General features: G+C 50.5%; 3 protein-coding genes across 5 annotated transcripts; 1 reads left to right on the forward strand and 2 right to left on the reverse strand.

Moving 5' to 3' along the window:
- The first annotated feature begins 484 nt into the window (after positions 1 to 484).
- LOC122381644 (carbohydrate sulfotransferase 15-like) lies at positions 485 to 8,717 on the forward strand. Its single transcript, XM_043366056.1, has 10 exons — positions 485 to 829; positions 2,969 to 3,120; positions 3,664 to 3,791; positions 4,270 to 4,397; positions 5,430 to 5,644; positions 6,016 to 6,165; positions 6,835 to 7,006; positions 7,275 to 7,440; positions 7,716 to 7,863; positions 8,142 to 8,717. Exons 1-10 carry the CDS (start codon positions 789 to 791, stop codon positions 8,333 to 8,335), a joined length of 1,494 nt encoding a protein of 497 aa, XP_043221991.1. The 5' UTR covers positions 485 to 788; the 3' UTR covers positions 8,336 to 8,717.
- A 210-nt stretch (positions 8,718 to 8,927) lies between these two features.
- LOC122381646 (U3 small nucleolar ribonucleoprotein protein IMP4-like) lies at positions 8,928 to 15,761 on the reverse strand. 3 transcript variants are annotated; one of them, XM_043366060.1, is made up of 8 exons: positions 15,444 to 15,761; positions 13,731 to 13,844; positions 13,098 to 13,206; positions 12,588 to 12,814; positions 12,113 to 12,220; positions 10,428 to 10,607; positions 10,021 to 10,195; positions 8,928 to 9,391 (listed from the first exon to the last, which is right to left on the reverse strand). In XM_043366060.1, exons 2-8 carry the CDS (start codon positions 13,731 to 13,733, stop codon positions 9,234 to 9,236), a joined length of 960 nt encoding a protein of 319 aa, XP_043221995.1. In that variant the 5' UTR covers positions 13,734 to 13,844; positions 15,444 to 15,761; the 3' UTR covers positions 8,928 to 9,233. The 3 variants fall into 3 exon arrangements, with proteins under 3 accessions (XP_043221995.1, XP_043221994.1, XP_043221996.1); XM_043366059.1 differs by having other exon boundaries at positions 15,415 to 15,761; XM_043366061.1 differs by lacking the exon at positions 15,444 to 15,761 and adding an exon at positions 15,394 to 15,412.
- A 2,578-nt stretch (positions 15,762 to 18,339) lies between these two features.
- LOC122381647 (UV excision repair protein RAD23 homolog B-like) lies at positions 18,340 to 22,587 on the reverse strand. Its single transcript, XM_043366062.1, has 5 exons — positions 22,283 to 22,587; positions 21,677 to 21,755; positions 20,787 to 21,163; positions 19,488 to 20,018; positions 18,340 to 18,871 (listed from the first exon to the last, which is right to left on the reverse strand). The coding sequence occupies exons 1-5, from the start codon at positions 22,346 to 22,348 to the stop codon at positions 18,761 to 18,763; spliced, it is 1,164 nt and encodes a 387-aa protein (XP_043221997.1). The 5' UTR covers positions 22,349 to 22,587; the 3' UTR covers positions 18,340 to 18,760.
- Positions 22,588 to 23,214: the final 627 nt, after the last annotated feature.

A 23,214-nucleotide genomic window follows, 5' to 3' on the forward strand; every position in this document is an offset into this window, starting at 1 on the left:
ATATTCTGACCTAAGATGTTGATCAACACTGAAACGCTGCCACTCAGGATCAGATTAAAAGTGCCGCATAATTCCTATTTCAAAGTTGCCATCCATTTACCGGAATAGTGATCGGTAAAAATTATCATTTCTTCCTACCTACAAAATGTTAATAAAATCCATAAAACTGACGGCTTTAAAACCAGGGCTGCGGAGTCTATGGATTTTTGGTGACTCCGACTCTGGCTTCCGGATCCAAAATCGATTCAGACTCCAACTCCGTCTCCGGTCGGAACTGTCGACTATGACCGACTCCGACTCCGACCAACTCTGTAGCCCTGTTTAAAACAGCCAGGCATGTAACACACTTCCATCCTTCAGGTCACTTCGGCAACGGAAAGAATCTCACGGACCGAACTGAACAAGGCACAAAACAGTAAAGCCCTTCGTTTCAAACGAATCCATCGCTAATCGTGCACCCCTCAGACCGGCCGCCTGTCCTCCTTTCTCGCCGACGGTCTTGCCGCCCCCTGACGGAGCGTCGGCGCCGCTGGGGAGCTGGGAGGAGCGCACGGCCGGCTAGCCCGCAGCCGAGTCGACCGTCAGTTGAGCAGGGTCCCTCACTGTGAAGGCAGCGCGGCGCCGGAGGTACGCGTGCGGACGAGAGCGGAAGTGCAACGGGCGCATCGTGGCAGCGTGGCACGTTGCAGAGGGGTGCGTGGCGGCCGGGCGCAGCGGAACAGTGAACGCACTGCAGCCAAATCAGTCAGCCTGGGTGGAATGAGCGGTTACGTTGTCAGCGCGGCGCTATGAACGATCTCAAGATACCACCGCACGGAGTTGACATCAGGTATAGTTGAAGTACAGACGATAGGGTAAGGTGCCTAATTAGCGACCCCCTTAATTTGAACCGTCATTGCTCACGGCTGTGGGTGCCACTGTATTACTGGCTTGATTTTCGGAGAGATCGCCCATTTTTCTATTAAAATATAGTCATTTTCTGTCCCAATATTCACTGACTTATTTGTAGTGAGCATTTTGGCAAACCATTGCAAAAAGCGCTAATAGGAAACTCTTCCCGATTAGCGACCGGGGAGGGTCGCTAATAAGTCTATGGGTTTTCCCATATTAAAAATGGCAAAAAATGCGACGCCTGAAAAGATGTAATATGATCTCAAAAAGGTAACCTATACGCAAAGCACTCAATCACTCGAACAGGAAAGTTTATCCAACACATTTACGTAAGTAAAAACTGATCACGTGATGCACCGAAGGCGAAAAGAAGGCGGAAACCCAAATTTTGAGGGCTATCTCGTATGATATTCGAGGTCCGCGCTGAATTCGGCACCCCTGCAGTCGGTGACGACATTTGGCATCCCCTGCCACACATTGCAAGCTTCAGCAACACCTCATTTTTATTTCTCTCTTTTCCCCTTTCTTTCCCTTCTTGAGCTATTTGCGACCATGTCAGGCGCAAATAGGAAATATGAGTTGCGACACATTTTTAACCGCCATGCTGTGCACAGTTGAGCGATTCACAATGGGAAAACGGCAATCAATTGAAAAAGGAATGTCGATTCAGAATAAAAAAGGTGCATCATCCTAATGTGCATCGCTTTTCATCAGAGAGGGCCCAAACACACACGTTTTTGGATAAGAAACTCGTCATTTTTATTTAAACTCACCTGAAACGTCCCACCAGAAACATCGACGACCGGGAAATAATTTAATTTGATAACCAAAGTATGGCTGACATTTTGACGATATTTTACCCCGTTTTCTCCTGCCAGTTTTTCTGTAGGGAGGTAGGTCGCAAATCGGAAAGGGTCGCTAATTAGGCATCTTACCCGTAAGGTGCCTAATTAGCGACCCACTTAATTTGAACCGTCATTGCTCACGCTCTGTAGGTGGCACTGTGTTACTGGCTTGATTTTCGGAGAGATCGTTCATTTTTCTATTAAAATATAGTCATTTTCTGCCCCAATATTCACTAACTTATTTGTAGTGAGCATTTTGGCAAACCATTGCAAAAAAAACGCTAATAGGGAACTCTTCCCGATTAGCGACCGGGGAGGGTCGCTAATAAGTCTAGTCTATGGGTTTCCCCCATATCAAAAATGGCAAAAAATGCGACGCCTGAAAAGATGAAATATGATCTCAAAAAAGGTAGCCTATACGCAAAGCACTTAATCACTCGAACAGGAACGCTTATCCAACACATTTACGTAAGTAAAAAGTGATCACGTGATGCACCGAAGGCGAGAAGAAGGCGGAAACCCAAATTTTGCGGGCTATCTTGTATGATATTCGAGGTCCGCGCTGAATTCGGCACCCCTGCAGTCGGTGACGACATTTGGCATCCCCTGCCACACATTGCAAGCTTCAGCAACACCTCATTTTCATTTCTCTCTTTTCCCCTTTCTTTCCCTTCTTGAGCTATTTGCGACCATGTCAGGCGCAAATAGGAAATATGAGTCGCGACACATTTTTAACCGCCATGCTGTGCACAGTTGAGCGATTCACTATGGGAAAACGGCAATCACTTAAAAAAGGAATGTCGATTAAAAATAAAGAAGGTGCATCATCCTAATGTGCATCGCTTTTCGTCAGAGAGGGCCCAAATACACACGTTTTGGATAAGAAACTCGTCATTTTTATTTAAACTCACCTGAAACGTCCCACAAGAAACATCGACGACCGGAAATAATTTAATTTGATAACCAAAGTATGGCTGACCTTTTGACGATGTTTTTACCCCGTTTTCTCCTGCCAGTTTTTCTGTAGGGAGGTAGGTCGCAAATCGGAAAGGGTCGCTAATTAGGCACCTTACCCTATATCAAAGCTTACGCAGGCCAACCAGGCAACCAAACGTATCACGAACGTTTCACTATTCACCACTCACCAAATTGTTCCAATGTCCATTCTATACGTGCATACGTAATTTATCACCACACGGTTCAAAGGAGTGCCCCGTGCGCCTCTGTTGCAGGGCCGGCTCGGGATTGATCAGCAGTCTGTCCGGCACCGCCAGTCGCCTGTGTCGTGTGAGCGCCATTGGTCGACGATCGCTGCTGGTCACCCTCGGACTGACGCTACTGCTGCTCTACTGCGCCAACAGTCCACCGATACCGAGGCAGAAAGGTAGGCATTTACCACCATCAGCCGACCGATACCGTGGCAGAAAGGTATATATTTACCAACAGCCGACCGATACCGTGGTAGAGAGGTAGGCATTTACCAACAGTCCACTGATACCGTGGCAGAAAGGTATGTATTTACCAACAGCCGACCGATACCGGGATAGAGAGGCACTACTTATCATCAGCCCACCGATAGCGTGGTAGAGAAGTAGGTATTTACCAAAAGCCCACCGATACCGCGGTAGAGAGGAAGGCATAAATGCCTTGGTAAATTTACCAACGGCCCGCCGATACCGTGGCAGAAAGGCAGGTTTACCCTTGGTAAAACCGATTCCGTGGTAGAGAGGTATCAACTTTACCGTAAACGCCGGCAAGAGTGCAGGACAGAACATGCAACACACGGCATCTCGAAGAGACATTTCAAAGTGTTTTGCTGTCCCAACTACCAAGTCGTACCGGTGCTAGCCGCATTGTCTGCCGTAAAAACGGAATACGTGTTCGTATGACGCATATCGTCGTTGTGACGAGCGTCGACTGTCGGCAGGCTGGCCGGAGCGCCGTCCGACGGAGGTGGTGCTGGTCACTGGCCATGGGTTCGGCGGCGAGCCCACCTTTTGTGTGCGCCGCCTGAGCGCCGCCGTCAGCTTCCAGTCGGACCCCGCCGACCCGCAGGTGAGTCTGGGCAGTCAGCCCTCACCGGGACCCCGCCGACCCGCAGGTGAGCCTGGGCAGTCAGACCCCACTGGGACTCGGGCTCGGCTCTCAGACCCTACTGGGACCCGGTCCTCTGACCCTGTCGCTAGGACCCAGCCCACCCGCAGGTGAGTATGGGCATTCAGATCCCATGTGGGACCCGGCCCCACACAAACTGTTGACCCTTTCCGAACCGTCGCGGACCGGACCTCGGACCCCCCTGGAGGCTGGAGCTGGGCAGACCGGCAAAGGTGAGTATCGGCCGCTGGGAAAAGCTCGCCAGAACACCATGATAGCAAATATTTAAACCAGATAATGGCTGTGAACCATTAGCATTGTAATACGATCGACAAAGGCAGGAGGTACTAACTAAAACAAGGCCGACCGTAAAACTTCTGGTGACGGATTTTAGCATTGCTCAGAGACAAACAGGTAATTATGTCTGTCGTATTTTCAGATTGGATTTTTGCCTGGAGTTCAGAATCATTGCTGGCTCCAGGAACTAAGGCCCGAGGATTTCGACTACCTCAGAAACAATGATGTACAACGCAAGGACAAGAATGTTTTTATAAAACTGCATAAACGGTAGGTGCATGTAAATCTCATCGCATACCACAAGGGTATTATTGCAGCTCATTCAAAATCGAGCGACCTATTTATTTAGACTAATCACTAACGTTTTACTATAACGACAGCTTCCTTTAGCATTTGTATTAACGTTAACCGTATAACCACTTTTTTATCAGGCTGATAAACCGCACAACACCAACAACTCTTCATTAAATTGTATACATTTTTATACAAATGACTGTTCCTAGTCCCAGCTCTTTCAGCTCTCCGGTGACTGAGCAGCCCGAAATGGGCGAGAATGAACCTTATCACTCTCTATTCCTTTGAATAGCGTCCGTTCTACCCAAGCTTAAATTCAACTGAAATACACAGTTCCAGCAGCCCCTCTGCACTGCGTGAACTGCAGTGTGTGCGGCTCCGGGTCCCATTGTCTGCCACGGACGGCTGCAACACAAAGTCATCGCGTACCCAGGCCGTCCGAGAGTCTGGCTCGCCTGTTTATTTGGACGGACCGGCGCTGCGGCGAGCCGCGGCGGCTATTTCCAGCGTACGCTCCACACGGCTGGGGGCTCTTATCCCGTCCATGGGCTCCTCACTCCCAGTCGACCGGCCCGTGGGTCACAGAACAGTACTTACGAGGGTCAGGGTCCCGTCTTTAGTTGAAGAGATCATTCAAATTCCAGCCGATTGACCGTCAGGTCACTGAGCGAGGTCCTGTCAAGGAGGCCACGACCCCGTCTCCTGTCAGAGGGGACGCCCAGCCCAGCCCTCAGCCGGCAGACGCCATTCAAAGGCAGCGACACAACAAACACTGGCTTTTCCTTAGCAGAAGGCTGCAGAGACACCTCACAGCCGTGGTTAGGTCAGGAGGTTGGGTGGAACAGCGCCCACCAGCGCGAGCGCGACGGTCATTCGTCCCGCAGTGCAGGGGAGCTGTGGATGACAATGCCTCCTCCCTGTCGAGGGATGCGCCATCCACCTATAGACACCCTTGTCCGTCCGTGTGGTTCCTCGTTCCGCCTCAGTCACCGGGAACCGTGTCCCCAGGGCTGAGTTGTACGCCTCGTACGCGCGGCGTCCGCCGGGCGGAGTGACCGCAGTGCGCGTCCGCTGTCTGCCGTTCGTCTATGTGATCGGGCAGCCCAAGTGCGGCACGACCGACCTGCGCCACCGGCTCAGCCTGCACCCGCGCGTCGCTAGTGGCACCGTCTGGAGCGATGCGCACTGGTGGAGCCGCCAGCGCTTCCCGGCGCCCAGCGGAGGTAGGAGACGCAGCCGGTCTTGAGGTATAGAGACGAGACGGTGAATCATGCGGTCAGAGGAGACTACCCGACTCTTGAGAAAGCAGCCTGCTGCCCGACACTAGGAGCTATCTTTGACAGGCGGTCATGACTTGAATCTCGACCTGATGCTCTAAAATATTGCTACGTCATGTGTCCGGACGGCCAAGGAATTATCCCTGAGCAGTGCCCTGTTTAGCCATGCGAAGAGTCTGATCAATGGTCATTAATCTGTCATGAAATAATGGAGTGCAGGTTGTAGATAAGCAATGTGGCCTCATAGTCGACACTGTACGGCCTACGCCATAAAGCTGCCTGTCACCAGGTGTTCTATCCGACCTGTCTGCCGCCAGATGTGTCGGACCGGCCGAGCGGCCCGGTCAGTTTCCGCGAGTACCTGGACTCGTTCGAGCTGGTCTCCCACCGTCTGGTAGGAGCCGACTGCGGGCGCACAGGTGACGGCCGCCACCGGCCCTGGACGCCCGATTCACGCATCATCACAGGTGAGTGCGAAACGGCCGGCGAGGCACATAAGGTCTAAACTGATAAACATGCTGTCCTTTCATACTTACGGCATTCGGTAACCTCTACAACTGGTGCTGATTGCTGGTATTTGCGGATGTGTATATGAACATGCATTTATTCCTGGAAGTATCTAACTACGATTGAATAAAATGTTTGAACACAGTTAATGCATCTTAAAAAATCAAGACAGTGCTGCCAAATCCCGCTCACGGCACGTGCGAAATTGGACCTTAGGTCTATGTTTGGTACCGACAAGATTACGATCAGAGACAAATAGTACACAGTACACACCCAACAGCGATGTAGGTAGGAGATGCAACCAGTCTCATGACGTTTTGGTGATTGCTGTACCTATCGGTGTAGCAATTTCAACGGCTGATTGCTGCACGCTTTTTGCAAGGCAGATGAGCGTCAAACGACAAGCCAGGAAAAAATCGACACGACAATGCATTATCTTGACATGCACGTATCCCACGAGCAAAGCTGCATGGCGCAAATGATGTTATGTTGTGCTTCATGGCAACAGAGGCCAGAGACATGAACAGCATGAATAAACACCACAGTATACAATTGTCGACTCCACTGTCTGGTAGGCCTCTGGTCGTGACCGGAGGACCCCGCTAACCGGGGCGCCCGCTGTCGCCCAGTGGACGGCAGCACCTCTACCATGTGGGACGAGCGGAGTCTGCGTGAGGCGCGCCGCCGACCGGCGCTGGCCGCCGAGCAGTACCCGCCGCTGGCAGAGACCACGGCCGCCGGCCTGGCCGCCCTGCAGCCCACCGCGCGCATAGTGGCCATTCTGAGGGAGCCGACAGATAGGTGAGCTGGGCGCGCCCGGGCAACCTGTCACTGGCGGCTGATAGTATCTAATCGTGAGCCCTTTCAACAGGCAGACAAAGGGTATGCAACTATATACTGCATTGGCCGCATTTATTCAGCGGGATTTGCAGGGAAACAACATACCCACCGACCCGTGAAAACAAGGTAAAAAGTAGGCCGAATCAACGAGCTGACACATCAAATGTCATATGAACCATACCAATGCGCGTCAAAATGAAACATATAACAGCATCCAATAACCTCGCAGGCTATTTTCCGACTACCTCTACTTCAACTCGCAACGGGACTCTGAGAAGAGTGCCGATGAGTTCCACCAGATGGCGCAGCGGGCGGTGGGCATGTGGACGAACTGCACGAGGAGCCGGACAGAGAACGACTGCGCCACCGACCGGCGGGTCATCGACAGACTAGGGGTGAGCTCCGCCCGTCCGACGGGAGGGTCGGGCAGTCCAGGTTACAGCCGGACGAAAATCCAACGTCCTGTGGACTGGACCGACTGGTCAGAATGTTCAGTTAGGAGTAAGAGCTGCTTAATATAGGGGGGGGGGGGTGCTCGGGATAATACAGCTGCTAAAGCAGAGGGAGTTGTTCCGATTAATGGTGCGAGGCGAGCGGAACGCCGACAGTTAGATCCAAGTTAGATCAAGTTAAATTATGGCAGCTTCACAGCGTATCCCCGATTCCTCAGGTACGTCTGCACGTGGGACTGTACGCGGTGTACCTCCGGCCCTGGCTGCAGGAGTTTGGTCGAGATCAGGTGCTGGTACTGCGCACAGAGGATCACCGTCGGAACATCACCCAGAGCCTCCACGCGCTGTTCAACCATCTCGACATCGGTGAGACGACCATCCAACAGCGCAGTCAAACCGGCAATAGCTGCTGGGCGTAATCCGTTTATAAAGCGTCGTATCTTATAGTGAATGCCGTGTTTTATTATTAAGGTCGACTGATAAGCCGACTGCTCAGGTCATTTTGCGCCTGTTCAATTCATTTCCATTTGAAGCGGTCCATTTCATTTCCATTTCATCAGTTTCACACACTTTTGTCGTCAATCTCAACTGAAAGTTATGCTGTCTGAGCGAATACCGCCCCTCCCCTCCGTCCCCACCCCCAGGAGTTCCTGCGGACACGGTCTGGGAGGAGATTCGCACCGCCAGTCCGAAAAACGTGCGCCGGAAGAGCCTCAAGCACCAGACCATGCTGCCGGAGACCAGGGGGCTGCTGAGGGACTTTTACCGGCCGTTCAACCGGCGGCTGGCGCGACTGCTGCGCTCCGAGCGCTTCCTTTGGGAGGACAGTGAGCCGTGAGGGGGCGGCTGGCGCGACTGCTGCGTCTCAGAGTGCTTCCTATGGGAGGACAGCGAGCAATGGAAGACCCCGTCAGCAGTGCTACTGCATACCGACCCCTTCATAAGGGAGAAGGGTAACCGATCGTGAGCAGCGCGCCATCGGAGCCGGACTGGGAACGACGGAGCCAGGAACATTTGATGGAAAAGAGCGGATCATATTGGTCCATCGTGTGACGCAGGGGCCATATTGGTCACCAGCTACAGACATGTTATTACCTTCTGAGGAGGTCTCAAAGCCAAGGATTACTCGTGCTGACCTCGCGAATTATTGGAATAAAACCACAGAAAGACGGGCGCAAATGAAACACTTTCAAAAGCTCACGGACATACTTTTTAAAGCGCACATCCTGTGAATATATGTTATTTACCTATTTAATCAAGATTTTCCTGGAAATAAGAATAAAAGCATGTGTATGTATTGTGTGTTAGTATATCTGTGTGTATATCTGTGTCAGTATCGAGAAATGATTAATAAGTATTTTTTTTTTCAACTAGAGGCAGAAGGAAAGGCAAGTTCATCCATTCAAAATCCCAAACGCAATACGCATGTACCAAACTGACAGTGTGCATTTGCAATAGGCGATTGTACAGATGATACAAACAATTGCAATAGTGGACGGTGAAGGCCAGAGACAGTGTGACGCTGACTGGATCGATCGGTCTCAGTGGTCCGAGCTCCGGCGTCCGGAGTTCAGAGGGCGTCAGGTCAGTCACCGCCCGTACCAACAAGCACGGCACGTCCTCCCCACCACGAGTCCAACAACACGCCACCAGGCCCCACCACAGTCCCTCCATCCCTCCCAGTGACCCCGGGTCAGGTCACGTCCCCACCCCCGCGCCGCTGACCTCAGGTCGGGTCACGCCTCATCCTCGTCTCCCTCCTCTGCAGCCGGCTCCCAGGCGTCCTCGTCAGAGAGGAAGCGCCGCTTACGAGCCGTGTTCATGTAGGGCCGCAGCACCCATTCGACCTCCGCAGCCGTGCCCTGGTCCGGAGTACCCAGACGGATCTCGTACACTGCCGGACGGGGGGGGGGGCTGTCAGGGGACACGGTCGGGGGGGGGGACGCCCTGGTCCGGAGTACCCAGACAGATCTCGTATGCTGCCGGACGGGGGGGGGCTGTCAGGGGACAAGGTCGGGGGGGGGACGCCCTGGTCCGGAGTACCCAAACAGATCTCGTATGCTGCCGGACGGGGGGGGGGGGGGGCTGTCAGGGGACAAGGTCGGGGGGACGCCCTGGTCCGGAGTACCCAGACGGATCTCGTACACTGCCGGACGGGGGGGGGCTGTCAGGGGACACGATAGGGGGGGGGCGTGAGGGGACACGGTCGAGGGGCTCGTAACTACGCTGCCGGACGGGGGGGGGCTGTGTGGGGACACGGTCTATCCTGTGGTGCCGCGGGTTACTGTTAGGGAATTACACATTAGTTACTTACATTACTCAAAACTCAAAGACTAGACACAAAACATAGTCGAAAGCGAGTAATTAGATAATGAATAGCATATGGATATGCTTTCAAGCATGCATATGCAATAGCATATGCTTTAAAGTGGACGATGCTCCTCCATTGCGTCTTAACTCCCCCCCCCCCCCTCTCCCCGCTCCACTCCACTCCCGACCAGGTGTCGCTGCGGTCGGCCTCACGTTTGAGCAGGAAGCGCGGCCCTGCCTCGCTGAGCTCCAGCTCGCGGCCGCCGCCCTCGGCCCGCCGGTACGTGTGGTGTCGGAACAGGATGTAGTCGTCGTGGTTGATGAACGTCAGCACGCGCTTGCTGTCCTCCTTAGGCACCGGGAACAGGTACTTGAGGATGTCCTGGACCTGCCGAACGCGGTACAACAGTCGTCAGCTTCTACGGACCTTATCACTTTAGCCTTTTCACTTAATAAGCATCTGATAAATGCGGACCTGAGGTCCAGTAAAATCGGTATCTAAGACACTTATAGTCCATACCAGTGACAGCGAACCATCGGGCGCACCCTCTAAACCACGGCAAGGCGTCCCCTTCCTTCCTTCCCCTGCCTGGTCTGCGCTCCTCCCCGCGCCAGCTCACCCTGCGTCCGAGCTTGGTCTTGAAGTTGTGGAACACCAGGTGCGGGTACTGTTCGGACATGGTGCCGATCTCGGGAATGTCGTGGCGCATCACCACGTCGAGCAGGGTGAAGTGCGCCGTCGGTCCGTACGGCAGGTGGCACACCGTCAGACCGGCCGGCTCGCCGCGGTGCTCGTTAATCTGACGAGGGGGTGGGGGAGAGGGTCAGACTGGAGTCACAGGGTCGAAGTAGAAATATCACAGCATAGAACAGAGCGAGCAGACAAATGGTATCGCTTTTTTACGTTTAATCAAAAAGGAATCCTGGCTAATGAGTTAGAATTCAGTTGGGTTATATTTTTAACCCTCGCCGGACCTATTGGTTTTCTACATACGCGCCGGCCGAGGGGGGGGGGGGGCGGGTACGACCCCCCCCCCTCGCCGTTTCGCCCCTGGTGGAGCTAGCGCGTCGCGGAAAAAAACGAGCGTGTGCGCCGTTACGAGACGCAGAGATTGGTACCCGATTTTAAGGTCCTAGGTCAACCGGTGACCTCTGAGGTCAGGTCAAGTGCCCCAGGGTACGGTTCAGTTTTTGGTGAATAACTTCGCAAAAAACGGCCGCAGAGCGCCGATTTTGGCAGCATCGTGTTCCCCTCGCTCAGGCGCGTCGAATGATATACTTTTTGTCCGGGTCAGGTCAACTTGGGGTGTTGACCTCAGGTCAAGGTCAGGTCAGCACCCCCAGGTCACGAAGCTGGTCGAAAGAGGTCATGTCGCATATCATTCGATTCGGCAGGCCTTCCTGAGTCCATTGGTGCCTTTCCCGACTCGCTAGCTCAATTTGATCAAGAGTTATTGACGAAAAACTAATTTGACCTTGATGACGTCATAAATGACGTCACGCAAGGTCAACATTGCAAAAGTGACGCATCTAACCTTGCAAGGAGTGCATCAAATCACGATTCTGTGTGCTTGAGATAGTTGGAGATCGTTCCCGGCGCCAGAATAGCAGTTTGAATTTTTCCCCATTGACTTATAATGGTGAGGTCACGAAAATGACCTGACCTCATATGACCTTTAGGAAAAATCCGAGATATACAAGTTGTGGGACTCATAATGGATACTAGATCCTGCAAGTTTCATTTCCCTGTGACATCTCCTCTGGCAGTGAGGGCGTTGCGAAGTTGCGACATCTGAAGACCGTGCAGAGGTTCACTTATGACGTCATAGGTCAGTGACCTGACCTGACCCAAAAATGCGGTTGGTGTCAAAAGATCCGGCTTGGATCAAAGGTCAGGTATGCCAAGTTTCAGCTCTCTATCGCCAGCGTGTTCGGAGCTATCGCGAAAAAACCCTATGGGGGGGGGGCGGCACCCGCCCCCCCCCTCGGCCGGCGAGGGTTAAGCGGTTATTACTTATCACAAAACATCAAATATTCGCAGCATCAGAACACAGCAACCGAACAAGCTCGCATGCAAATCTGCCAATCAGCTTACTATGAGGTAACTGACAACTGTTGAAGGTAATAAGCCAGCAGAACAGACGGCGACACGTCCCAACCATCCCCCTCCTATCAGGGGACCCGGCCCGTCTAGGCTTGGCAGTGTCAGAAGATGTGTTTCCCCGAAGGTGTCAATTGACCAGTTTGCACTGTGAACAGTGCCGGGACGGAGAACCGACGACCCGCGCCCACCCCAGAGTGTCACCTTGATGAAGTCTGTGACTCCGTTGGCTCGACACGCGTCCAGCAGCTGCCCCAGCTCGTACCCGCCGCGGTTCATCCGCTGCGCGTTCGGGAAGATGAGCTTCATCTCCTGGGGTGACAGAAGGGCAGGCTGGTGAGTCAGATAAGTGGACGGTATGCTACATTCGTGCAGCATGTTCGTGGAGCAAATTGGTGAGGCAAGAATATCCCGAGGGCGGCAAGCAAGAGTAATTACCTATAAAGCAGGCCCGACATAGTAACAGCTTACAGGCACTGATAGGTGGCAGCATTGTAATCCACGTCTCCTAGCAGCGCACGACGTTTACCGAATACTATGGCTCGCATCCACGCCAGTATCGCAGACATATCGCGAGCTGGCCCCACTCCATGTCGCACTATCGCGATATTCAGCAATATCGCGAACATATCGCGATACAGCCTTCACCGTGCCCCAGCACTGCCGTTCCCGCCCGTACCTTGGCGAACTTTTTTAGTCGGGAGCTGGGGTTCCGCGACGTGGTGATGATAATCTTGGGGTCGTGCACGCCGGCCCAGCGATACTCATCGTCGACATGTGAGCTGGAGGCGCCGCCCTGCTCGGTGCCGGCCTCGGTGGCCAGCCGCGGCCCGGCGTCGTCCCACTCGCCCTGCTCGTGCAGACGCAGGCCCTCATAGCGCAGGTCCGTCTCCAGGGGCCGGTTCTCTGCGGGAGACACGAGTAGACGAGATCGGTCAGAGGAGGCACTGAGAGCTTGGAGAACTAGCAGAGGGTGGATGAAAAAGATAGAGGTGATTGTTCGGGACATTAGAGCTTAAAGTCGTCAACACATCACATTAACAGCATTATATATGAAGGGCGAATCATCAGGGCCCCTGGTATTGAAATGGGCAAAATGGCATGAAAAGACTTAACTAATTGATTGAATAGTGTGTAGCTAATGCTATGAAAAGGATGCATCTCCAACAAAAAGAAATTACATACAGACCTGCTAGTGCCGCTTTCAATCGATCCTTCTTATCCTGGGTTGTCCTTTGCTTCTCCTCAATGGATTTTCTGTAGAGATACTCTCGTCGGAGGCGGGCTTGCCGACGAAGCTGAAATATCCGTGAACATTTACAGTGAAAGCTGAATATTCAATAAGACAGGACACAAATGTGTAAACAAGCAATTTCATACCTTTCTCCTTTACTCATTTCTTCCCATGTCTGATTTGATCACCAATGTCCTTATAAAACCAGCTGCTTAACGAGTGAGCATTATAGCATTCAAATTCATTACCATAGGACATAGGTTATATCAATGTGCTTGGGTTTTCAATCTGTGATGAGGGGACTCACTGATAATCGAATTTCACAAAGGACTGTTGAAACAAAGCCATGATACAACTGACAAGAGGAATGCCTGCTGAAACAGTAAAGAAACAATTTGACTCACACCTTAAACCATGTAAGCCGTAAATTATAAGACCCGTGGATGGGTGAATATCAATAGACCTTCATTTATCCCTTTTCCCTACACTATGATCTTCTCCCTTTCCTTAACCACAAAAAGTACCTAAAAAGTAAGATGTTTATTTGTGAGAAACAAACTCATATAAGGAATCTATTTGGAATCTTACCATTCTGAAGTCAAGGGAAATGAAAAACAATTCAAACAGATGATCAGCAAAGTTCTACTCTTGCTGTTGGTAAGTACACTGCTTCATAGGCCTTCATTGGCTCAGAGCTTCTTTCTGAAAAAGTCAGCTGGTCAGTGATCATTTTAAGCTCAAAATTAGACATAGGCAGTGACACATACCAAAATGTCTGAACCATGACCTAGGGTAGGTACCCAGTACACAGTGATCCCGGGGTAGTGGTTACAATATCAAAGTGTTTGGGAGCAAACTGGCCCATAAGTGAGCCCTGCTTTTACATTGAGCCATCCAGGTGCAATACTGGCAAGGCACCTGGCACATGACTGTACTGAATTACAACTTGCAGTTGCCCAGCTAGTTCCACTGGATATTGTGGATTAGACATGCATTATTATTGTTCATTATTATTCAGCATTATGCAGTTGTCTTCGGTCCTTTGGCCAGAAACCAGCTTCCACTACAGAAAGTCCCACCTAAAGTATCTGCTTACTTACAGTCTCTTATGGTTTTCTTACCCACAGGTGATTTACTAGACAGGGCGGTAAATGTCAAGTTTAAGTCCTAAGAAGATTTCATTGATAAATTTTTCATATTTTAACATTATTTGACATCCTGAATCCAAAAATGATACCCATATGTCTCGCAAATAAAAGAAAAAAACATAATCAAACCTGACCTAACCTTACCTACTTACCTATAACCTACCAACCTACAACCTACAAACCTACCCTAACCTAACCTAACCTACAAACCTACCTACCTACAACCTAAAACCTACAAGCCTACAACCTAACCTAACCTAAAACCTAAAATTTTTGCTGTTTCATATTCGTATCAACAGCGTCACAATTGTAGTTAGGACCTAAACTTGACATATACCGACAGGGCTGATATCACCAACCGCAGACCATTCCTGCCCAGAATGTCATGTTAAAGTTATGTACCTATTTCAAAGTTGTACAGGCCCTCTCACCATTGCAACTCTGATCTGAGTAATCACTGTAAGCATATGGGTTCCAAAAAGGTGGTCTTGGGTCAGATCCTGCACAGGGGGCATAGCATACCTACCTCCAAACAAACTTCTCCCAACTTCCAAAAACACCCAAGATTTTGATGCCCTACATACTGCTGTACAGTTAAAAGCAAACTAATTTGATAAAAGTTGTGAATGTTTCTGCTTAATCTAGAAAAATTACGAATTTTATCACTTTCAGTCCCTCCAAGTAATTTACCCCACTCACAAGGATGAAGGAACAGTTGCAAAAGAATCATTTACCACAAAATCCCCCTTGAATCTGACAGTGGTGATCACCAACACTGAATCCTGAGCTATGAGATGACCATACGGCAGCACTTTCAGTTGGTTGAAGACGACCTTTAACCTATGGAGTCGACCTAAAATGCAGGTCCAATATGGTACTCAAATGAGCTTCATGGTCATGATAGGTATGAAAAGAAGGAATTATGCAGAAATTCACTTCAACATTGAAATGGCCAGAAAACAACCTAACAGCATGGCACACTGATAGTTGACACAGGCACAGCCACAGAAAATCAAATTTCAATACCTATCAATTTTAATTTTTATTAGAATTTCCTCGGTATTTCAACCATAGTGATTGACAGTTGATGATGTGCTTTGTACAGAAGAAACACGTTTACTTACAAACAAACCCCCAGCACAAGTTCTCCTACCTCTCACAGTTCTCTATGGATGGTAATTTTCTCAGCACTAAAAACCGGTCATTTTGTGGTATTTTCGGCAAAACTAGGCATTTCCAGTTAATTTGAGGTATAACAGGGTCATTTAGCACCTAACCAGTTATAACACCTATTTAAGGGACTTTAGCACTGCTTTCAGTCTAATTCGCAGTACTTTTAGTTTGAATGGCACCTAATGGTAGTCATTTCGCACTATTTTTGGTAGATGTTTAGGCATCCCTACTAAATCTAGAATGATTTTAGTATATTATGGAGAAATAAACTACAATACTAGTCTGTACTAGCTACAGATTGTTTGCTGCCAGGTCGATTAGCGTCTGTTTCGGCGCATGCGTTTTGAGAGGACCGATAGGACGCAAGGCGCGCTTCTTGGACGGATTTGGCAAGGAATTTGGATAGATTGATTTACGTACGGCCTCAGCGTGTGCCGATCATCCTGCCTTTTCTTGTCCAAGAGTGAACTGAGCCTACCGTCCGCCCAAGCGTACTGGTCCGCCAGTGCTGCTGTCTTTATTCTGTCAGGTTATCTAACGGCGCTATGGGCATGTAGGTACAGCATTGCAGTAGCAAATGCTTAACCCTCGCATGTGTGCGGCGTTTGCCAGCTTCTAATGTGTAGGGGGGGGGGTCGGTTGGACCCCCCCCCCTTGCCGTTTGGCCCCTGATCGAGCTAGAGCTTCGCGGAAAAAACGAGCGTGTTGCCCGTGACGAGAGGAAGCCGATGATACCCAATTTTAAGGTCCCACTCTTAGGTCATTGGTTGACTTTCCAGGTCAGGTCAATGACCCAAAGTCGGGAAAATCGGGACCTATTAGAAAGTCTTAAAGCATGGCTGCTAAGGGGTTTTTCGGGGTGCTGATCACGAATATCGTGTTAGTTTTGATCACAGATGATGTCTTTAAGCATTTAGACCAGGTCGGGTCAGGTCAGGTCAGGTCAACCAGTAGGCGTCGTGACGGGTATTCGTAGTACGTGTCAACCGCCTCTGGCAGCTTCGTAACATGTTACGAAGGCACCAAAACTACTTCGTCAATGCTCAAATGGTTGCTAAATTCGAATTCAGCTCCAAAAACTAGCCTAGAAACATGTAAAACTCGAAAAAGTGAAACCGAGGTCACCCGAGGTCACCAAAGGTCAATGACCTGACCTGACCTTCAGGTGACCTTGACACCCACTCTAATGCATGGGAGCAGCATCAAATCACATGTTTGAACGTTTGAAACCACGAAAAGCTTGCAAACGCGCGGCTAATGCGAGCCGACATACGCGGAATCGCGATTCCGGCCAAACATGGTCTCGGAAAAGAGGTCACAGGTCAAAGGTCATTTGGGTCAGGGTCATGAAATTTTCAGGGTAGGTGTAAAATTGATCAATGCGAGGGTACTGAAAGTTCCGTCGCGATCGGCTGCTTTTTACGCGAGTTATTCGCGAAAAACCATTGGGGGGGGGTCCATCCGACCCCCCCCCCCCTACACATGCGAGGGTTAATCTAAATGTGCGGTGGCATTTTCCCATGCTTAGTAGGAAGCGCTCGACGTCCCTTCCGTACGTGTCGTGGAAGGGACGTGTCTGACTGTTATTGACGCACATCAACTAGATGGATCTTGATTGTAGCATTTCGCAGCAGCGTTTCGTCGTTCAGCGGCCTAACGCCTAGCCAGCTCTCATTTCGAGGGGGTGGTACTTTGCTGAGGAGCATGAGTGGTCACGCTGCATCGTGAGCCAGATGAAGCCGGAGGGCAGACCGTGTACCGTACATTTGTGTACATGATTTTGTCCCACGAACCTAAGCGATGCGCATTTTTGTCCACAAATTTACCTAATATATACCCAGCATGCCTATTAGTCGTTAGGGGGCAGCACCGGGCGTGGTGTATTGCGTAGAGGGCAGGACCTATGCAACAAAACTTGCTCCAATTCCGTTTTCATCTTGGAAGTAATACGCTGAATGGAGGATCATACTTTGATGTCCAACTTACGTACAACATAAAAAATAAATACCTCAAGGCTCAAGAATACTGTGATCATAGCAGTAGCTCGTGCTCGGCAGTGAAATCATGAATAGTGCTCATATACCGGATTTAGTGCAAAATGAGCTACCACACACCCATTTATTATGCCAGATCTGGCATCGCCTCTATACTAACTAAAATAGTGCGGAATGACCGGATATACCTGTGTTTGACAGGAATTGCCTGCGAAAAGACGATAGTGCAAACTGAACTTATGATAGTGCAAAATAACTGAAATTTAGGTACTGAAAAAATTATCCCCCGTTCTCTATATACCGTGCCTCTCACTTTCGGCCAAGCTTATAGTGTTATGCGCATACACTGGATCACGCATGACAAAATGTCTTTACTGCGCCATTTATGTAAAAATAAGCTTTTTGAAAGCGGATACTAATTAAAAGACCCTGGTAGCATTGTAATTGAACGTTAATTTGTCTACGAAACAAGGCTAGCTACGAAGCATATCCTGGTTATAATGTCAAAAGGAGCTCCGTTGTCCGTATTCCGTACCAAGTTCAATGGCAGTCTAACAAATAACCGGCATTACTAGTATCAACATAACGCCCAAGTCCTGTTAGCGAGTTGTCGCTCGCACGCTCCCCCCCCCCCCCCCCGCCCACATCCCACTGATTAAAAGCCAGCCTCGCCCCCAGACTCTACCCCTTCACTTGTTGCACGTCCCCAGACTCCTTTGGTTTGGAGGATTTGAGGGAGCGTATTTTATCAAATCAATGGATGAAATTATCTCGTGTAGATACGCACATTGCGACGGCCTAACTATTTCCTACCATGCATGTGGTGCACTTCAACAAAATAACACCCAATTATAATTTTCCAGACAAAACAGACTAGACAGATGAACGCTCGAGCCGCATTTATTTAACCAGTTTTATAAAACAGACCGTCTCTTCGAGCGGGAGCGGGCCGCCTGAGGGGCACGCAGCGCCGGCGGCGGCGCGACCTGCTCGCGGCACAGATGGCCGGTCGGACCGCGGCCCCGACCGGCGGGTCAGAGCGAGCCGCCGTCAGGACCGACCGCGCCGCCAGCCGCCGACCGGCGCGGCTGCGCGCGCAACAAGCCAATAGGTTTAGCTGGATACGCAAATGAAAACACCCTGGCATCGTGTCTGTTAACTGACTCCATCACAAGCGGGCGACGGCGGCGGCCGAGTCCGGCCGGCCGCGCCCTCGCGTCGACACTCATGAACGAGGGCGGCCGGGCCGGACCGCCGGAACGCCACACGGCGCACGCTCAGTCTCGTCCGCCGGCGCGCCGCGCTAGTCGTCAAAGCCCTGCGATAGCAGGAAGTTCGCCGCCATGTTTTCGTTCTTCTCGCAGGCAAAGTACGCCTGCACCACCAGTTGCTCGGGGAAGCCGAGCGCCTTTAGCTGCCGACACAGAGCACAGCCGTCAGTCCGGTGCACAGTGGTCACCGACACATCAAATTATATTGTGGGACGTGGGTCATAACGCAATGCAGTTTTTTTGAGACCCGTCAAAACATCATCATTTTGCTCGGGCACGACAGTGAGAGAGAGGGAGAGAGAGAGAGAGAGAGAGAGAGAGAGAGAGAGAGAGAGAGAGAGAGAGAGAGAGAGAGAGAGAGAGAGAGAGAGAGAGAGGCGAGGGGGAGGAAGAGATAGAGAGAGACCAGGCATCTTGTTATTTGGGGGTTATGGATGGGGCAATGTGATAACAGAGCGCCCGGGATGCGACAAAGGTCGGCGACAGGGGATAAGTCGTAAGTGGATCGGACAAAGTCCACTTCGCGTGCTGTTAGAAAAGGGGTTTCATTTAACCTCCATTCCATACACTGTTTGTAGACTGCAATAACTTCAGCCTATAACGCATATCGCTGAATGGGTTACTAGTGGAGCACTAAATCCGTCAAAACACTTTGTAGCATGCATTTGGTAAATATTGTACGCCGACTGGGATTTGTAGCCAGCCGTGGCGGTTTCACTCTCGACCAGCCTGCACTCAGGCTGTTGAGCGGGGACTGACCCGTTCGATGGCCTCCTTGTCCTGCTGCGATATCTGGATGGTGGTCGGGCCGCCGAGCAGGCCGCCGCCCTCGGGGCGCGGCTGGCCGCCGGCGGGCGCCGCGCGCTGACCGCCCCCACCGCCGCCGCCGCCGCCGCCAGACGCCGGCGGCGCGTCGCTCGGGTCGTTCAGCATGCGGACGAACGCCTCCTGGTTCTGCGAGATGAGGTCGAGCAGCTGCGGGTTGCTCTGGCCGATCTCGACCAGCACGGCGTGCAGCAGCGACGGGTTGGAGCGCACCATCTGCCGCATCTGCTGGAACTGCGGCAGCGCGCGCAGCGCCGCCAGCTGCTGGGCCGTGTCGGCGGAGGTGGGCGCGCCGCCGCCGGTACCGCCGCCGCCGCCCTGCTCGCCGGCGGCGGGCGCCTCCTCGGCCTCTGGCTGGTCGCCGCCGGTGGCCATCCGCTCCAGCACCGCCTCCGGGATGCCCGAGAGCAGGTACTCCACCGCCCGGTCCGGGTTGTTGAAGCTGGCCCGCAGCGCCCGCGTCACCTGCCGAGAGCGAGAGCACAGGCAGAGTTAGTGACCAGGTAAAAATCCGGACATACCACCACACCATCCAACAGAGAGGATGAGGCAATACGAAAGAAATCCTACAACCCGAACACCGAAATAGCTTAGCCGCTTTTAAAACAGTAAGTTTTCGGGGCACCTTTGACATAGCTCACCAATACAAAACCTAAAATGTGTCGTAAGTTACATTTTGTCTGTTACTGAGTAAACTTGAAAATGCCTGAACTCTATCTCATTTTGAAGGATGATGACTGTAGTCATAACAGATGGGTGGTCGCGGGCGACATCCGGGCCCTGTTTCACCGGTGATAGCAGCAAGCTACTATCAAATTGCGCGAGCTGACGTAATGTGATGACGTCATACTGCTGACGTAAGGGGCAATTCTGGCGCACGATTGCCGCAATATTGTTTTACGTCATCAGCTAAATGTTCGAAGTTAATGTCAAAATTTTTCCTAAACCCAACTTCTTTTAAATACATCATATTGAAAAAATATATATCAAAAATATATATACTATCATGACTGCGTAAACTCTTACTTTTAGGCTCATACGTCACTTAATGCCGCCGCCAAGGTCGCGGCAATCGTGCGCCGGAACTACCCATTACGACAACAGTATGGCGTCACGACATGACGTCAGCTCGCGAAACGTGATAGCAGCTTGCTGCTATCACCGGTGAAACAGGGGCCCGGCGTCCGGCTGCGGCGGTGGGCGGTGTGCCAGCGTCCGCCGGCCGCCACTGACCTCCTCTCGGCTGTAGCCCATGTCCATGATGTTTTTGACGACCGTCTCGAGCTGGTCGCCAGTCAGCAGGGCCGACTCGCCCGCGGGAGCCGCCTCCGGCGCTCCTGCCGGCGCCGGCTGCACCGGAGACGCCGGCGGCGCCACAGGGGTGGCCGTGGTTGCCGCCGGCGCCGGCGCGGGGGCAGGGGTGGCGGCGGCGGGGGTGGCGGCTGGGGCGGGCGCAGGCGCGGGCGCGGGCGCGGGGGTGGCAGTCGCCGTCGGGTCCGGAGGCGCGGTCGGCAGTGGAGCAGGCTTGGGCTTCATCACCATCACCACGACAAACTTCTTCTCGTCAATGTTGTACTCGGACAATGGTGTGTCATCAGCCAGGATTTTTCCTGAAAAGGACAATGGCAATACGCATAGAAGAACATAACCTAACTAGTAATTACATAGAAACACACAGAAGTTACAAGGACACAGATTTGAAAAAAGGATCTGTGATCACAGAACCAGTACAATTTTGTCTAGAGATCCAGAGGCACCAATGAAATTGACATGATTTTGTCCAGATATACAGTAAGGCCAGGCCCCAGCCTGGTATGGCTTCTTGTCTAGACAGAAATGCAGCTTTTTATCTTCTAACTGCAGAAAAACAGTTTGTGACACAAATTAATGTGATATCAGCTGGTACTACCTAAACATTGGCATGAAGTTGCATGTTGTGGATCCACATAGACCCTAGATCCATATTCTATATCTTGGTTTGTCATACTATTCCACTACGTCAATGATCAAACATGTATTTTCCATTTCAGGCCCAACAGGTTCATAGATCATAATGAGATGATGGAATTTACCTGATTAACAAGATACCTAGGAAGAATAGGTAGGTACCAAATTTGACCTACCTGCATATATGAGCTTTTGACCTGTAGCAACATAGTCTGGGCCTTTTTCTTTCTCGATTTTCTCCTTCAGTGCTTTGACCTGAAATGAAAAATGACATTTATTGTAAAAAGCAGTGTTACACAAAAAATATTGCTGGTAATGCCTTTAGTCAAGCAAGTGGTGGTATGAATAAAAAAGTGACCAAGACATGTGAACCAGCCCTTAAACTGGCTGAGAGCTGGCACAATTGATAGAGTCGCAGGGGACTTTAGGCAGGCAAGCGATGACACAAATTACAGCAAGGAATAAGAACTTGTACAAATTTTGAAGCAGCATAGGAGTGTTTTGGCTCTGGGACTCTGGTTCTAAGTCCTCAAAATATTGCAGCTACTTGTATAAAACATAAATACGAGTTTAAAAACTTATTGTGCTTCCTTTGCTTGGTTACCACATTTTTGTACATTTCTGAAGCCAGGTTGTAGAAGGGTCCGGTGCAGCTCACCAATAAGAGGTCACAAAACATTAGCGTGGTACTTCCATACATGGGAAAAAGCAGCACACTAAAAAACGAGACAAAACAGCACCCAGATGTCAGTGCTTAGCTCATTTATTTCAGGCATACTTACTGATTCTGAGGCATCAATTTCAATTTGAAATGTCTGCTGTTGTAGATTCTTCATGGTAATCAACATCCTGAAATTATTCTGGGCTGGCAGTGCCAGCAAGTATTATATCGGTGTCCTTTCTACGAAATGCTCAACTACGGGCCGAGACGATAACGTTTGGTACCCTATTCAAGTTTATGGAACAGAGTTAACCAATCAATTATACAGAAACCTTTGGATGAAAAACGATCGGAGAATAATGGAATTAATCATCCCAACAATCACGGAACCCCACACGATATCCGTCTCCAATGCACAGGACGCAATAAAACAGAAAATTACTGAATTAACTATTAACATTTTCTTCCATTCTCTGAGAGCTTGTAATGACTAGTTACGTCACTAGACTTAGCGAAAATTCAGCGAATAGGATCACAGATGAACTCCATGAGATTTATAATAATATTCGTGCGTTTGATTTAATTTCGGCAAAAATAAGCCATATTTGATTCAGTTATAAAAACATAAAGGCGTCAAGATAATCCTGATATGCGACCAGAAAGAAATATGAGAATTTTAGAAATTTGACATATTGATGACGTCATTTATTACGCATTTCTGCGTCCTTGCCATGGAGAAATGCCCCTGTCATTTCGGCATATTTACGTCTGGACAACGAGTTGCGGGGAAAAGTGCTGATTTGTTGCAGTTTTAGGAGCCGGTAATTAGGCTGGATTTTTGGGTTACTTTTTCGGTCTGATTCATGTATTTCATAGTGTTTGGCTTTTGAATATTTTAGTTCTTTCAGATAAATATTACTTGCCTTACAACTTTTGTAAAAACGTTTCGTTTTTTATAAGCCGACCTTCAGAGTCCTAAAAATACATCCAGCACTACAATCATTGTAAACAAACAAGTTGAAGTGGAGCACCACTTGGCTCTGTTCCAAGGCG

This window comes from Amphibalanus amphitrite, unplaced genomic scaffold, assembly GCF_019059575.1.
Source record: "Amphibalanus amphitrite isolate SeventyFive unplaced genomic scaffold, NRLGWU_Aamphi_draft 000124F_arrow, whole genome shotgun sequence".
Taxonomy (NCBI): Eukaryota; Metazoa; Arthropoda; class Thecostraca; order Balanomorpha; family Balanidae; genus Amphibalanus; species Amphibalanus amphitrite.